The sequence below is a fragment of the Oncorhynchus tshawytscha genome, linkage group LG28, assembly GCF_018296145.1.
Source record: "Oncorhynchus tshawytscha isolate Ot180627B linkage group LG28, Otsh_v2.0, whole genome shotgun sequence".
Taxonomy (NCBI): Eukaryota; Metazoa; Chordata; class Actinopteri; order Salmoniformes; family Salmonidae; genus Oncorhynchus; species Oncorhynchus tshawytscha.
Genome location: NC_056456.1, coordinates 25,049,380 through 25,066,739, shown reverse-complemented (window position 1 = coordinate 25,066,739; position 17,360 = coordinate 25,049,380). Strand labels below are relative to the sequence as shown.

Below are 17,360 nucleotides of genomic sequence, written 5' to 3'. Positions count from 1 at the left end.
GAGTAAGCACAGCAGGGTCAACCTATTCAAGTTTTTAAATAAATACATTGTTAACCAACTTTAATCGGTCGCATTGATACCATGAGTCTGTCTGCCTTTAAGCTGTTATGGCTGGCTGCAGAGTCATTATTCTGGCCTGTTCTGTGAGCAGCAAAGTCTATTGTGGAAATGAGGGCTGGTGCGCTGCGCGTGTGGGGGAGGACTATGGGCATGATAAACAAGCACCACAGTCATCGCAGAGGAACATGGCGGCAGTGCTGTTACATTGCCGATTCACGAGTACGAAGGTCCTGACATAGCAGTTCAAATTTATGGGACTTCAAGTTACGGTAAGTTATGGAGAGTAACTTACAATATATGCATTTTGTAGTGAAGAAGTGTGTTTTTGTCCAGATCTATATATGCTATAATCCATAATGTCAGTTTAGGTTTACCATTGGGAAGCTGCGTTGTTGCTTGTTATCTGAAGCGAGATATTTCTTTAGATGGTTCGAAGATTACTTCTACAATAGTTTTGTTTTGAAGCGTTGCTGAAGTTTAACTTTGTTTAGGCTACTAAGCAATGTAAATCACATTTGTTTTGGCTTGTGAGTCTATAGGCTACTGTGTTTTGAGTTTCAGAGAGAAGTTGAAGGAGGTTCCTATTTGCAAATTCATTTGAAGATTGAACAACGACATCGATAGCGGATATAGTGGTAAACATTGCACGTAGTTCGAGGTTTTTGCATAATGCAAAATAGCTTATTGAAACCAAAAGAACAGACGTGGTTGAAGAAACCAAACGTCACTGGCGTATGAGTTCAAGTAGGAAATCCTCAGCAAGCAAGGCACCACATTTTCGATTGGTAATCCGTCCTATCAACTATTTAACACTTAGAAACGTTTGCGATCTGAGAAGTGCAACATTATATATCAGTCACATTGACATATTCAAAGGAATGATATCATTTTGACTTCAACTGTTCATCAACCTTTGCGTGACGTCATATGGCGAACGTGACGCAAGTCTTCCCACAGGAGTTATCTATAACTGTTTAAAAAAATAGAAATAGTTCCAAAACACACATATTTGGCAATTCGTTCCTATAACCTAAGTGTTGGTTTATCAGTGACTATCACCTAAACGGTTAAAACCAATATCTCAATCATAGTATTATTTTTTTTGCTTGCCTTGTGAGAATCTCTGTGTTACTGTGTGTTAATGCATCATGATGAATCATCAGCTTTAAATTGCTAGTAAAGAATATTAGGAGAAAGGAATGGCACCAAAATCGAATACAGTTCACATTGAGCAGGGCCAGTGGGCCACCAATAAATTGGCCTGCAGAAGGTTGACCATATGGCAGGTGCATAGTGTTATCCATAGTGAGATATTACCTAATAAGTCAAACTGCTATTAGAGTAGAAATATATAAAGATTGGACGAAAGGCTGGGTCTATTGGTAGAGAATCTCTTAATATTGGACTAGTGGCCCTTTAACTTTATTCTCGGCTTCTGTATTACACAGCAGTGAACTTTGAAAGGTATTGCATCACACAGCCTCTTTCCCTGTTCTGTCATTGTCCTTTTCATTAATAAATGCACAAATCTTACATGAAAAGCAGAACTTTGTTGACAGAGATGGGCAACTTTATATTTGTTTAGTAATGGTAACATATAGTATTTTCAATCTTATTTTGCTTATCGTTTTAGAGCCTTTTAGCCTGTTAATTTGCCACTATTTAGTAAGCTGTGCAGAAGACTTGGCATGTGCTTCAAACATACAGTACACAGCGAGTGATTTGGAAGGGATGCCATTTCATTGCATAGCTTGATGACTGTACTTTGACATTTAAAGTGGAACTGACAGTGTTTTAGCATTTTACATTTTAGGCTTTTAAAATACGTTTATCCAGAGAAACATATGGTAGCAATTAGGGTTAATTGCCTTGCTCAAGGGCACACTGGCAGATTTTTCACCCAGTTGGCTCATGGATTCAAACTAGCAACGTTTCGGTTACTGACCCAATGCTCTTGGCATGAAATCTTATTTAAATCTGTTCATATTCACCCCCAGGAAGAATATTATGCCTTTTTTTAAAATGTGTTTTTTACTCTACATTTTCTGAGTAGCGATCACTTAGCTATGGTCATTTTCCCGTTTTCATACTTCCATAGAATGTTGGGGAATGAGGAAGACTTGTGTGAAATTCTAAAGCAATATAGAGTTGTAAAGCGACCATGCATTTGGACAATTAATAGATCATTCAGTAAATAACACCTAATAAACGTGTCAGTCTTGTCAAGGACCGGACTCTACACAGACCGGTTCGCCATAGCCAATCGGAGCTACAGTAGGTCTATATGCAAATAAGCAATTTTCCACATGGGCCTGCCATCATTCACTTTGAACTTTGACTGCGTTTACAGGCAGTAGCAACAGTGAAATTTTAGATAATTAGAAAAGCATTCGCCAAAGGCCACAAAAAAACAGATTGAAATTAGCTAAAAATCTAATGAGGGAACAGTAGATAAACTCTCTCAAACTTTCAGCTTGTAGTTGGCAGTCAAAATTGAATTGATAAACGATGGGGAATAGTATCCTGCTCGCCTGCCAATGCATGCTTGTCCCAACCCACGTTTTGACAACTGAATGGGGACTTGCCTGCCTGCCTGCCCATTTTGATCGATGGGCAGTTTTTCTCAAGCAGGTTTCTGCAGGCTAAACATGAATTTAGGGCTTGCAAAGTTATCGTGTAACCAACTAAAATAAAATAATAATTTTTAATTATATTTAGTTTATTTGTGGAATGAACAGCTGACTGAAGACAGGCCAGGCATTCTTTGTAGTTTACTTTCTGTGGTAACATGAACTCTTCAGCTGCGATGAAACTGTGTTGCTCCTTGCTGAAACAAGCTAGGTGTTTTAGGAAAGGAGTCTGGTTGACTAGGCTCTGCCACCTTCACTTCAGCAGCAGAACATGCAGTCAGGAGAGGAGAAAATGTGTGCCTTTTCATATTTTTTTAATGAAAACAAAATACTATTCAAACGATTATAACAGTGACTGTGATCATTTGGCTGACCAATAACCATTAATGAAAATTCCTTGATGTCACAGCCCTGCCTGAACTTAAATGCCATTTTAGATGGGGTCTGCTGAAATCACAGCAACATCAGTTATTCCTTTTGCATTGAGTTTATTTACTCATTTCAAAGTAATCAGAACTCTGATATTTGAAGCGCTGCATCAGTAAATTGAGTGCTCTAACCTACATCTCACCTTGTGCTTTCCTCCACTGGCCATTGAAATTCTGCTTCCCTCAGTAATTGTATTGTATATCTGTTCTTATGTGGCCTAGTTATGAGAGGCTGTGTACTACTATAGTATGATTATTAATTTATCCATTAGCGTGCCCAGTTCCTGTCACAGTTGTTCTATTCATATGGATTCATTTCAATAAATTTTATTTTTGTATACAATGCAGACCAGGTTATGATACAGCAGCATTGTTTGTTCATATGTTGTCCTCCATACTGTTTGACAGAATGGCTCTGTAGGGTGACTACAAATCTAAATGATTGGACCTAGCTCGGTACTGGAGAATTAGTCACATGACAGTTTTCTTCCAAGTGCATGCAGGCCAGTGCTGCTTACAAGGGCACTTCCCAGGAGAGAGTGTGTGTATATGGTGCTGCCACCCCCTGGCAGTCATCTCCTCAAATACCTCAATGGCGGCTCATGGGTGGACTGTCACCTTAAGAGTAAGCGGTCCATTCCTTTCTAGCATTCAACAATGCAGAAAAATAGCAATTACTGTCATGAAATGGGGGATGTGACATACTGGACTGAGGAGACTGGTTCAAATGGTGTATCTGTGTGTGTGAACCCCTCCGTGGACAGTCCGCACACACACACACACACACAATCGTAAAATGTTTAAAAAAAAAAAAAAAGAGCTGATTTGATTGGTCAAAAGACACAATTAGTGAAAAAATATCAGAATTGGGCTGCCTGTGTAAACGCAGCGTTAGTGTAGACATAGTCACAACCCACCATGGTGAACTGTTTCTAGGCCACCCAGCAAACAAGAGGGAATGCAGCAGAATGAACCAGTGGCCAGGGAGCCAAGTCCAGGGTTGCATAACAAGTGCTAATTTGGTTTGCGCTGTGGCCATAATTCTGCAGCTATGTGACAGGGCCCTGGTGGTAAAGTCTCCCCTGTGCTACACCCTGTGTGAAGCACTGTGGGCTAACATGACTAGCAGCCAAGCCTGCATGCTTGGATCCAACCTCTGTTTTGTTTAGAATGTTATTTTCTTCTTTGGGAATCCCACATTGCTGTGAGAAATGTCAGCAGCATTTTCATGTAGGTGCTCGCATGTTAACTCCACCAGTGGTTAGGACATGTACTGTTCTGCAGTATTTGCCTGCATGTGTAGAGAAACCTGGAGGCAGTGGTTGCATGAATTATCCTGGAATAATATTAGGTAGTATGGGTGTGAAAAGCCTACCAATAAACTCTAAAGCCTTGTTCACACTGCAGGCCTTAATGCTCAAATCTGTTTTGGAATATTGACTGTCCAAACACCAAGTTACGAGTGACCAAACTGGATTTGTGTGTGTGTGTGTGTGTTCAGACAGCAATTATTTGCTGACATGGCTACAATAGTTATCATAGTAACGATGGGTGTGTGTGCAGTGGCGTAGGCTGATTTGGTAGTGGTTCTCATGCTTCTGATCACTCAGAAGTTATGTAGCAAGCTAAAGTGACAATGTCTGTCATGGCTGTTTCCCAGTTGCTTTGAATGTTCAAAATCATTGTGTAAGAACTTATTTTTATTTTATTTTTTAAAGCCTCAAAGGATAAGATGGTCCAACTTTCAAAACAAGTAATTTTTTTGCCACCGCACTGAGCTAGCTAGCTGTTTAGCTTTCTAGCACATTCACTCATTTGTTAGTAAACGATTAACAAGCTAGTTAGCTACCACATGTTCTTGTCAAACTGTCAACAGAATAGCTAGCAAGCAACAAGATATGCAAAATAGCAGTCTAAAAACCACTTGAGATCAAATCAAATTAGACCGTTCAGAGACAAGTCGCATGGCCAAGGTGGTTTGAAATGTGGCTTGAAATATCAGATTCCATATGCTTTAGGGCTGTTTAGACTGCAGGAAAAATAACAGATTCTAGTCGGACATGCAACAAAAAGGATTTAAATGATTTCAAACTACCATTGTGAACAAGGCCTAATTGTGCCATGTTATGAAAATAAGTTTGGTTATGGTGGTTGTAAGTTAGGATCCATATAAAATCATCAGGTATTACAATGTGATCATGATATCGACCATTTAACATCCTAACTGTCATCACTGCTGACATTGGCAGGCAAGAAGTATTTGTTGCAATACCATAATGACTAAAGGCTACTAAGGCTAGATGCTTACCATCTGGTTGCTTGGTAACACAAATTAATCATAGCCTGGAAGTAAGTGTGTGTGTGTGTGTGTGTGTGTGTGTGTGTGTGTGTGTGTAAAATGGTTTAAGGATGACTACCATCACTTGTGCTTCTGTGGTTTACTATGTTGGTGTACAGATGTGAAACTAGACACCTAGAAAACACTATGGAGAAAACAATATTTACTTTCTACAGATCTTAGATCAGCTGTACTTTGTACCGTGTAATGGCTAAGGCTTGGATTGGTTGAAAAAAAATCTGATTTTAGATCTGTGCAGGCAGGGGGCAAAGTCTACCATGAGCCAGTTGGACAAATTTAAAATTCATATGACCGTGTCGATTGAGTAATGACTTGTAAGCACTCGGCCAAAGATCTCAGAGATCCGCTCGGGTATCTACTGTAGCTTCAAGCCATCAACCAGGAGAGAAATTCCATCTGAGTGAGGTGCCATTTTATCCTGATGTGTTGTGTTCAGATCACATGACTAGATCAAATGAATTGATCTGAGTGAACCAGCATTGCTCTTCGAGATGCCCTGTCATTGTCTCATTCCGGGGGGAATGAGCCAATGCAAAGCTGTCATTGAAGAATCTCAAATATGTAAATATTTTGATTTGTTTAACAATTATTTTTGGTTTCTACATGATTCCATGTGTTATTTCATGGTTATGATGCCTTCACTATTCTACAATGTAGGAAATTAGTAAAAAATAAAGAAAAACCCCGGAATGAATAGGTGTCAACTTTTGACTGGTACTGTACATCCTAAGCATAGCTCATTGTTCTGATTTCTTCCTTTAACTGATTGACTATCAACAGAAAGCTGATGTCTTCTGGCCATGCTCCCCCACCCATCCCCTCTCTCTCTCCTGGGCCCTGTGGTTGGTGGAGATCATGTTACAGCAGGAGGAAAGCACTGCTGCTCTCAACACACAGCATTACATGATAGTCCTGACTGACTTGGAGATTTAACCTGTCCCTGTTCAGTGCAGACTTTGTCTGCCACTGCTTTGTGTGCGCACACAGCACCTATTCTCATTTGAAGACTATTTGACTTTTGCCCTGCATATCTTTGAAATTCACTTAACAGGAGATGTAGGCCTACATCAATATGCAATGAAAGAAAAAACCCTGAAATACAACCAGTGTGTCCTAGGTCCTGCTCCTCCCTCTGAATGGGATGGTGTGTTATGATCAGCTGTCGGCCCCACTCCCCACACCTCCCTTTGGTCTCTCTGTGACCAGGTGCAACTTTAAGTTCTCTGTGGTTTAAGGCTGCAGCCTGCTGAGCATCTGTCATACAGCGTCTGTCATACAGTACAAATCAGACAAACACCACCGGGGAAGCTCGAGCAGATGTTTACAGTTGACCAGTCACCAACAAATGTGCTTCCCCTTTCTACTCTTTCTGACTTGTTGCTCTCAATTTCATGTCATGCTGCTCACACATTGAAGTGAGGTAATCATGGTATAGCTACCGGTCCTCGCAGATTCAACTAATGCAAATTAGCAATGTGTCTGTGGCACTTGGCTGATTGCATTGAAAAATGAACGATAGCTCTCAAGTCAATTGAATGTACAGTAACTGTGTCTTTAGGTTTGGATCAAACTGTAGTATGCCTCTTCTTGTTCAGGCCTTCAAAGAGAGGAGTGGGTGATGCCTGCAGAAGTTCATTAAGAAGGATGCGTTTCATAAGCCAAGGTGAGTCAGCTGAATCAACCGTTCTCATTCCCTCCCTGATATTGTGCCATTTCTGCTTTGGAACTGTCCTGTTTACTCTAAGAAGTGTAAGCTTTGTCTGAGCCATAAGGCAGGAGCCTGTCTCGTGTTTCCGAGGGTGTGAGGCAGTTTGATGTACAAGTACAACCACTGTACAGGACGCTAGCCAACGGTGTATAATATAGTGTATATTATATTTGTATCTAACAACAATCTACATTTACTGACATACACAACTCTATGACAACAACAATAAGCCGTTTTGTTGGTTCTATAGAACTGCTATAAACCAAATATTGATATTATGTAATGCTCTGCAAAGTGAAAGTAAAGAGAAGCGACAGGCCTCTGCAGGTTGACTGGCTAGTGAAACGAAAGCCAGCTGCCTGCTGTGTTTAAAACACACACACACTTCTTTTGTCTTTTGCCAGCCCATTGTTGCCTCTGCTTTGTCTCATGTGACAAGAGCAGGCCATTATCTTGGTGAAAAGGGAAACCACTTTTCGGGGCCGGGCATCATCAAACTATTGGAATTTTCGAGTGCTCTCTGCTCTCTCTAGCTGCTGGATTTCCGGAGGCGGGGCCAGGGAAGAGTGGGGGAGGGGATTGGAGATCATCGGCTGTGGCTCTGAGGGGATTGTGCTGTAGTTTGTCAGCTGTCATTAGGAGCAGATGACACAGGAGGTAATCTGCTGTTTGTGCATGTCCTTGCTCCAGCATGTGCCTCTGTCTACATCGCTGCGTAGCGTGTACAGCGCTGTGACTGCCTGTCTGCCTGGGCTCAACGTTAACCAGCCTATGTGGGAGGGCTTCTCCTGTTTTTGCTGTGAAACTGAGTCGACAGTAGCCATGGGTCAGACACTGTTGATTTATGGACCCATGTTTGGTCAAAGGGGTAAGTAATCAAGGAATAGAATAAATAGCTATTGTTTCCCAATGGAGGAGATTACATTGTGTTTGTTTAGAATTGTTTGTTTCTTGGTATAGAATTGTTGCTGTTTTTAGGCGAGTGTTTTGTGTGTGGGATTTTTATCTATGTTGCGTCTTTGAAATACACAACGAACTTCCTACGGTATCCTGAGAGGAATTTAGATGTCCACAGAACATTCCATTAGCTCTTTGTTGTGTGCTGTCAGCAGTCCTACTGATGCCACCGGAGATGAACAGGACAAGCCCCTCTGTAAACAACCCCATAAGGGCCACCAGTCTGGTGAGGAGGCTGGGATACTAAATTAACTTTGTATATAGAGCAGTGAATGTGTGGCCAAATAAATGTGTACAGTTAACTGACAGTAAGGAATTTAGGCTTCTGGATCCTGTCATCAGACACGAGGGCTCAGAAGTGCATTTCATTGGGCTTTGGTCAAAAGTAATGTACTACATACTATTTTTCTTTTTTGACCAAGTCGTATAGTAGGCCCCTAGCTGTCGGTCATGGGGAATCTCTTCAGTAGAGGGCCGAGGAAGGTGAACCTTGCTCTTTAAAACACCCCTCACTCTGCCCTCACTCTGCCCTCACTCTGCCTGCTTCTTGCCTGGCATAGCAAAGCATAGGTGTCAGCAACAGGTGGGCTGCAGGCCTAAACTAGTTCGCCACAGGGAGTGTTCAATGGTATTGATCTGGTTTCATGATCAATGCATTATAACATTTGGCTCCTTATGTAGTGCACTACCTTTGACCAGAGCCCAATAGGCCTATATAAGGAATATGGTGCCATTTCTGACACAGACATTGTCAAGCCCACACAGGCTGTAATGTAAGGTCAGCCTGTTATTTCCATGTTGCCTTCCATCGGCCCATTGAGCATAATCTAAAATCTAAACCAATTTTGTGTGCTCAGTCAGTGTACAGAAATATTTCTTAGAGGATCATTTGGACTAAATCTAAGTAAATTACATTGACTCTTCGCTTCATTGAAATAGCAATTTGGGATGTTTTAATGCGACAGAAGTGGGTCATTGACGATGAGCACACTTGGACTACACTTCACAGCGCGCACACACAGTCAGTCGTTTGGTGCACATTCCAGCACACAAGTGTCACAAGCCATCAGTAAATTAGGAAAACACAATAAAAGACTGTTAGAAATGTCTATCCTGCTTTACCAATGGTAGCAGCCAGGGCTGAGCAGATAACATCTGGATGGTCCTATGCTTTCTGTCTATTAGGAGTGACTCATTTCTTCTAGATACATCCAGTCTTCTGGATATTCTATGATATCACCATAAATTCACAAGAGAAGTGTTTGCTAATTCCGCTATGGGTTGTGAGTCATAGGTTGTGTCCGAAATGGCACCCTATTCCCCATTTAATTCCCTATATAGTGCGTATGATCCCTGGTCAAAAGTAGTACACTACAACAGGAATAGGGTACTGTTTGGGACGTACCATAGCTGTCCACTGAAGACTGAGCAGGGACGCCAGCCTCTTGGACCAGGGTTGATAGCCATTAAAGTGCCTTTTTTTTAGGTCTGACTTTTGTCTTGGCTGGCATTGCTAAGTGTGTACCCTTACTATAGGGGAGAGGGGCTAGGGGACATAGGCAGGGGAGTGTATCTCAAATGGCACCCTTTCACCTAAACATGTGCTCTACTTTTGACAAGGGACCATACAGCTCTGGTCAAAAGTAGTGCACCGAATAGGGTGCCATTTGGGATATCCCCAGGTAGTGGGAGTGGGCCAGGGGACGTCGGCAGGCCAGGGCTGAGCCCTGATTCAATTTGACCTGAGGGATCAGCCTGATAATGGCTGGCTCCAGCTCTCATCCGACGTCTCGTTGAATTGATTATTTTAGTCTGCTACCTCCCTGGTCGCACCAGTATCAGATCAATGTGCAGGGGTACAAGGTATTTGTTTATTTATTTATATTTCACCTTTATTTAACAAGGTAGGCTAGAACCAGTTCTCATTCACAACTGCAACCTGGCCAAGATAAAGCAAAGCAGTGCGACACAGACAACAACACAGAGTTACACATGGAATACACAAACGTATAGTCAATAACACAATAGAAAAAAATACATAAAGGCAGGGTAAAGTGGCTAGGCATCAGGATGGATAATACGAGTAAGAATAAAGAACAGAGCAGGGGCGAGTTGACTTTGTTGTTCCTTTTTGTAATTTACAGTTTAGGAATTGACTTGCGTGACAATGGAAAAACCACAGTATTTAATTTGGTTTTGTTTATTAGGATATTTTAGCCCACCAAGGGCTAGTTTTCAAGAGTAATTGAAAAAGTAAGAACATTTTCATTGTTTTAGCCTACCCAATGTGGTGGTGTTGGGCTGTGTGTGTTAGTCTATTTTGGTCCATATGTCTTTTGTCTCCCAGACAGCGAAGAGGTTACAGGATAAACAACAGCTGCAAACATACGTAGCTACAGAAAAATGAAGGCTCCTAATCTACATGTACACTAAAGATTTAATACCTAGTGTATATGTCTGATGGGAGGGCTTCAGCCCTGTTACCGTGAGGTTTTATACAGGCTTAGACCTCTGTCTCTGTACAGGCTTAGACATCCTCCAACAGTTGAACTGACTAAGAGGGTCCACGTCATGTCAGTCTGCATGCGCGGTATCTCTACATCCTCAATAAGGCTATTCTGAACTCTGTTATGCAGGAAAGCAATCAGGCCTATGTGATCAGAAATATTTTGATTTTATATTATTCCTATATTTGGTAGTGCTGGCCAGCCTTGATACTCTTGTCAAAGCACTTGACTCTCCAGGGAGGATGATGGTGATGAAGAGAGCAGTTACATCTGATTATGACATCATGGCGTTGATCTGATGTGGCCCCATTCTCAGCTCCCAGGAGGGTGGTGACCTCACAAAAAGCATGCTGGGACAGATTGTTCCATCACCGCTCGAGGCAGGCACACTCTTGATGAATTAACAGTGAAGAAGCCTACCACAAAATGCTAACACCCCAGCATCTTCTCCTTCCAATCCAATGCTAATGAAATTAGAGCCAAGTGCCTCAAAGTAAAACCATTTAAAAACAATTTCAGCAGAGAGAAGAAAACAGTTCAGAGATCAACTGAGCCATTTAAAGAATGAACCGTTGGATTGATCACTGCTTCCTAGTGGGATTAGCCTCCTGATCAAAACACAAACCACTGTTCTGCTTTTGGGAGAATCAATTGTCATGTAGTGTGTTATTTTCAACCATAAAATAATTACAATTGTTTTAATTGTGTTGTGCACCTTTGTAGGCCGTGCAGCATGCCTAAAACATTGATACTATTTTTTTTTTTTAAATGAAGGACATTTTTATACTTAGGAGGAGCGAGAGTCTTAGGCCTATTTTCCCTCACGTGTTATGGACCTGTGGGAATTGGAAGACTAATGTGCCACACCGGTTGCGTTACGTGCGTGAGCGTTGCAAAAGAAATGTACACGTTTTATTCAATCATTGCATCCACACTGCTCGAGTGTGTCAACGAGCATCTGCATAGCTAGGCGCTTCTGTTTGGACGCTTGATGCGCTGCAAGTCCCGCCTCTCCCTTCTCCTGGTTTAGTTTTTTAGGAGCATATACCCATGTGGGTTATTGAAAGATGAACTGAGGTCCAGTTGCACCTTAAAGATGGCCAACTGCAATATAAATTCCAAAGAAGAAGCCTGAAGAAGAGATTACAAGACACAAACTCAGTTTACCCTTTTATCTGTGAATTAATTGTCGGAATAGAGAACATTGTGCATTTTAGGTAAAAATAACAACCCAATGTTTATATCCCTGGACAAATTAGCTAGCAACAGCAAGCTAGCTAGCTAAATTGCCATACATGTTTTAATGCTTTCGACCTGTCCCCAAATGAATATAGTTCGGAGTTTGTTTTGATATTTCAACCTGCGTGTCCTGATCGTGTCTGGTGTGAGTGGATCGAATCGATATGCATGAGATCCGCTCGCCCGGTGTAGTCAGCATGTAAGGCATCATAAAGATCCATTTCCTCCATTGCATTTCGAGGAGGAGTAAGAAGATGTCACTAAATCTCTGCAAATGTGTTAACATTTGCCATTAAAAGCTGCATCGTCTATTCTGGCCTATGGTTACTCCTACGTTATCAGACCATTTTTAAAGGGCTTTTGCCCTTTTTCTTATGTGAAAAGTATTATAAGTTGGAAGACCTTGCTCCAAATCACTATAGTCAAAGGCCATAGTGTGCTATTTTACTCAATGGTGGAAATGGCTGAATGAAATCTGAAATGATTTGTAACTTCTGAATGCATTGAGCTGCTACCTTGTAATGGAATGAGGATGTAGGCTCTGTCCATGCATTTAGCCAGTCAAATAGCAGGCTGTTTTACAATGGCCTGCGTCCCAAACGGCACTCTATTCCCTGGGTGGAGCACTACTTTTGACCAGGACCTATAGGGCTCTGTTTACTGAGAGTCATGTGTGACCATGCCTCTGTTGTATTGTACTACCATTACCTTTAGGAGGGCATCTCTTGTTGTCTCTTCATCAGGATCAGAGGCTGTTTCACAGGGTAGGCTATATAGCGTTCTATTACATAATATTATATTCTCCCAAACACCTGCTCTGACTTTAAACTCAAAGCTACTTTTCAAGCTACTTTTCTCAGCACCACGGAAAGTGCTACAGTCTAAATGGGACAGTGGCTGATGTCTTCAATATTCTCACTGTTATCTAATGCCTACAGTACAGCTTTACATTTATCCCCAATCAGTTGAAGCTTTACAGTGAGAATGTCTTGTAATTAATTACCCATCAATGTGAGCAAGGAAACATGTTTCCCTGCATGGTTTAACATGAACATGTTGATTGCCATAATCACTGCGTCTCAAGATGATTGTATGATCTGTTTCGTTTCATGAGAGCTTTGATAAGCTCTCTCTCTCTCATATATTTAACTGATCAAGTGATTAGCCCTAATGATTCCTTCCTGTATAAATTTGCTAAGCATGCATACATGAAAGAAGTAGATTGAGACTCCTCCTGCTCCCACTCCTCCTCTTTCCTACCTCCTCTCTCTGCTCCTCCTACTCCCCTCCTCCCTCTCATCCTTCTGATCGAATGGGGCCATTGTACTCTCAGTAAGGATCTGTGGGCTGATTATTCATTTAGATGAGCAGGGAGATTTGCTCCAGCCGGCCCTCTACTCCTCTCATCTGCTCAGTGGCAGGTCCCGGCTGTGTGTTATGTAATGGTCAGGTGATGTGCTGTCCTGTTAGTAATTTAGTCTGCTGCTCCACCAGCAGATCAGCTCAACGCTAGGCTAGCTGACACCACCACTGCCCTAAAGACCAGCTAGGTGGCCACACTGTCGCATATGTAATGACACCTCACTGTACATAATATGCTTTTGCTGTTTTCATTTGGGATATATTTATTCAGGAATTGGGGTATTTATCATGATTAATTTATTTAAATTGTCCCCTGGGTAGATACAGATCACCGTAGAAGTGTATTTTCACATTTAGTCAGAAATCTGTGATGCGTTTTGCTTATAACCATCATTCTGGCTAAAGCAGTTCCATTTTGAATGAGGCCACGGGAATCTGTCTATTCAGATCAGTTGTTGTGATTATCCTCTGTTTTTAAGAGTTATTTGCGTGACTGTTCTTGTCTCTATGTAGCACTGTTGTTTCATGTATTTGTGTGGACTCCAAGAAGAATAGCTACTGCTTCAGCAAAAGCAAATGGAGATCTGAACAAACCAATAGTTCACATCCCCTTGTTGTTGACAGATCTCTTATTGTTACTTTTCAAGTATCAGCCAATGCAGGACCTGAATGTCAGCCTAGTTGCCATCCACACATACTGGGTACAAGGAAAGAGTTCTGTTTGGACTACTAAGGTGCTTTGTCCCAAATTGCACCCTATTCCCTTTAAAGTGCACTGCTTTTGACCAGAGCCCTGGTCAAAGTACTCTACTATAAAGGGAATTGGGTGCAATGTGGGATGCAGTCAGGGTGAAGTCTCCAATATTGTTCGGTCTGGCCTGGTTATACACCCTTTAAGAGGCGCTCTTATGCTGCTTTTTGACTGTAACACCAGTGTTGCACCAGTGTATATACTATACTAGGGAAATTGTTTCCATAGCTGGAGCTGACAGTGAGGACTTGTGAAGAGCAGAATCAACAACCTCTGCATAATCAAAACAGTTGCTTTGTGAGAAGGTGTTAAAATTCACAGTCAGCCATTAGTAATGTAAATGCAGGCTGAACAAGAACCAGTGGCCTGGCTTTGGCCTCAAGTGAAAGCAGATGCACCAGAGCCATGGCCCAGTGAGATACGGGTGCCGGCCTGGGTAGATGGAAGCTGAGCATTTTGGGTAAAACACTGGTGGAAATGCGGCATTACTTTCTGTAATGGACAAACAGAGCATTGACCGGGGAAGGGTCTTGGACAAACAGACTAGTGGGGGAGGGGTACCTCGGCTGCAAATGCAGCAGAAACACACGGTGGCCATACACTCGGGTCTTCCACCTTCTGCTTGGATTTGATGAGAGACGTGTTAAACCGAAGCCCATGCTATAACACAGCCACACAAATTGCCTTATGTTGAGGTAAACATTGACACCTCTTACAATTAGCCTTCCCACACAACGTAGCTTATTGTGGGATGCCGTGTACTAGATCTGTGGCTGACAGTCATGATTAACACCCATCTCAGTCTCTCATAGGTTCACTAGCTGCTGTCAACACATTTTGTTAGTACAATGACGATCCACAACATCTCTCCAATTCAATTTTAACGGCATGATCAAATTTTATTAGTCACATGTGCCGAATACAACAGGTGTAGACCTTACAGTGAAATGCTTACTTACGAGCCCCTAACCGACAGTGCAGTTTCAAAAAATGCGGCTAAGAGATAAAAGTAGCAAGTAATTAATGATGTAGCTAGTCTCTGGGTTGCTCATTGTCCTAAAAGGCATCTTTGTTTCAAATGTATTGTACAGACATCCAGTAACTTGCAGGTGCTAGGGTAGAAAAAATGAATGGATAAAATATTGGTAGTAGAGGTTGACCGATTTATGATTTTTCAACGCCGATAGCGATTATTGGAGGACCCAAAAGCCGATATTTAATCGGCAGATTTAAAAAAAAAATATATATATATTTTTTTTTTTTAACATTTATTTTTATTTATTTATTTGTAATAATGACAATTACAACAATACTGAATTAACACTTATTTTAACTTTAGTATAATACATCAATAAAATCAATTTAGCCTCAAATAAATAACGAAACATGTTCAATTTGGTTTAAATAATGCAAAAACAAAGTGTTGGAGAAGAAAGTAATATGTGCCAATATGCAATATGTGCCATGTATGTGCTGTGTAAAAATGTGTGCCATGTAAAAAAGCTAAGTTCCTTGCTCAGAACATGAGAACATATGAAAGTTGGTGGTTCCTTTTAACAATATTCCAAGGTAAGAGGTTTTAGGTTGTGGTTAATATAGTATTTATAGGACTATTTCTCTCTCTACCATTTTGTATTTCAAATGGCCCCTACCTGGGCTCGAACCAGGAACACATTGACAACAGCCACACTCAAAGCATCGTTACCCATCGCTCCACAAAAGCCGCGGCCCTTGCATTGCAAGGGGAATAACTACTCCAAATCTAAAAGCGAGTGACGTTTGAAATGGTATTAGCGCACACCCAGCTAACTAGCTAGCCATTTCACATTGGTTACACCAGCCATTAGGCTGATAGGCTTGAAGTCATAAACAGCGCTGTGCTTGTGAAGAGCTGCTGGCAAAACGCACAAAAGTGCTGTTTGAATGAATGATTACGAGCCTGCTGCTGCTCAGTCAGACTGCGCTGTCAAATCAGACTTAATTATAACATAATAACATACAGAAATACGAGCCTTTGGTCATTAATATGGTCGAATCCCGAAACGATCATTTCGAAAACAAAACGTTTACTATTTCAGTGAAATACGGAACCGTTCGGTATTTTATCTAACGGGTGGCATACCTAAGTCTAAATATTCTTGTTCCATTGCACAACCTTCAATGTTATGTCATAATTACGTAAAATTCTGGCAAATTAGTTCGCAATGAGCCAGGCATCCCAAACTGTTGCATATACCCTGACTCTGCGTGCAATGAACGCAAGAGAAATGACACAATTTCACCTGGTTAATATTGCCTGCTAAACTGGATTAGTAGTTATAACTAATGAGTATGATTGATTGTTTTTTATAAGATAGGTTTAATGCTAGCTAGCAATTTACCTTGGCTTCTACTGCATTCGCGTAACAGGCAGATTACTCGAGGAGTGCAATGGTTAGAGCGTTGGACTAGTTAACTGTACGGTTGCAAGATTGGATCCACTGAGCTGACAAGGTGAAAATCTGTCGTTCTGCCCCTGAACAAGGCAGTTAACACACAGTTCCTAGGCCATCATAGAAAATAAGAATGTGTTCTTAACAGACTTGCCTAGTTAAATAAAGGTATAAAAATCGGCGCCCAAAAATACAGATTTCCGATTTATGAAAACTTGAAATCGGCCCTAATTAATTGGCCATTCCGATTAATCGGTCGACCTCTAATTGGTAGATACCCGTATACTGATTAATGCTCCAGCGGTTTATTGCAACGCTTCAACCTGAAGGTCTTTGTCAGTCTTGAGCCTTAATGGTGTCTTCTGCTCTCTTTCTGTAGTTGGTGATATTTGCTGAAGATGAGTAGTGCGGGGGACAACACCCCCGACCCTGCTGCCAGGGGAGAGTCTCTGAAGCGGAAAGAATGTGGCCCGGATCTCCTGGGGCCCAGGTAAGATCAGCTGTCAAACACACACAACCATAGTATGCATTGCAAATGGCATCCTATTCCCCCTATATAGTGCACTACTTTTAATTAGGGCTCCTACAGATCCCTCTCCAATATGTGCGCGCACACCTACGCCTCAACACAAACTTAGTTACGGATCCATTTCCGTTGTAAAGCTCTAGAAGGTCATTCAGCAGTCAGGTTATACACCGGTCATATGGAGAGCATGTCGCCATTCAAAATGGCACCCTATTCCCTATTTAGTGCACTATAATTGCACTTTGTAGAGAATAGGGTGCCATCGTGCAATGACAGAATACAGAATGACATGTTTTTTTCTTTCTTACCGTCTATTAATCTTAAGTACATGTATAGGCGATCTAAATTGCTTGCTTAAGTTTTGATAAAAAGACACCACACATATTGCTGTGAAAGTATTT

General features: G+C 41.5%; 1 protein-coding gene across 7 annotated transcripts in view; it reads left to right on the top strand.

Moving 5' to 3' along the window:
- The first annotated feature begins 213 nt into the window (after positions 1 to 213).
- The window catches only part of LOC112226980 (nuclear receptor coactivator 2), a 53,378-nt gene continuing 36,231 nt past the window's right edge, over positions 214 to 17,360 (top strand). For 5 of the 7 annotated variants that reach the window (XM_024391729.2, XM_024391726.2, XM_024391728.2 and 2 more), the window contains exons 1-3: positions 214 to 329; positions 7,073 to 7,140; positions 16,813 to 16,923. In XM_024391729.2, coding sequence (XP_024247497.1) covers positions 16,832 to 16,923 — 92 coding nt within the window. In that variant the 5' untranslated portion in view covers positions 214 to 329; positions 7,073 to 7,140; positions 16,813 to 16,831. Of the gene's footprint in view, positions 330 to 7,072; positions 7,141 to 7,792; positions 8,054 to 16,812; positions 16,924 to 17,360 lie in introns of those variants that run through there. The other 2 variants (XM_024391724.2, XM_024391725.2) reach the window with 2 other exon arrangements.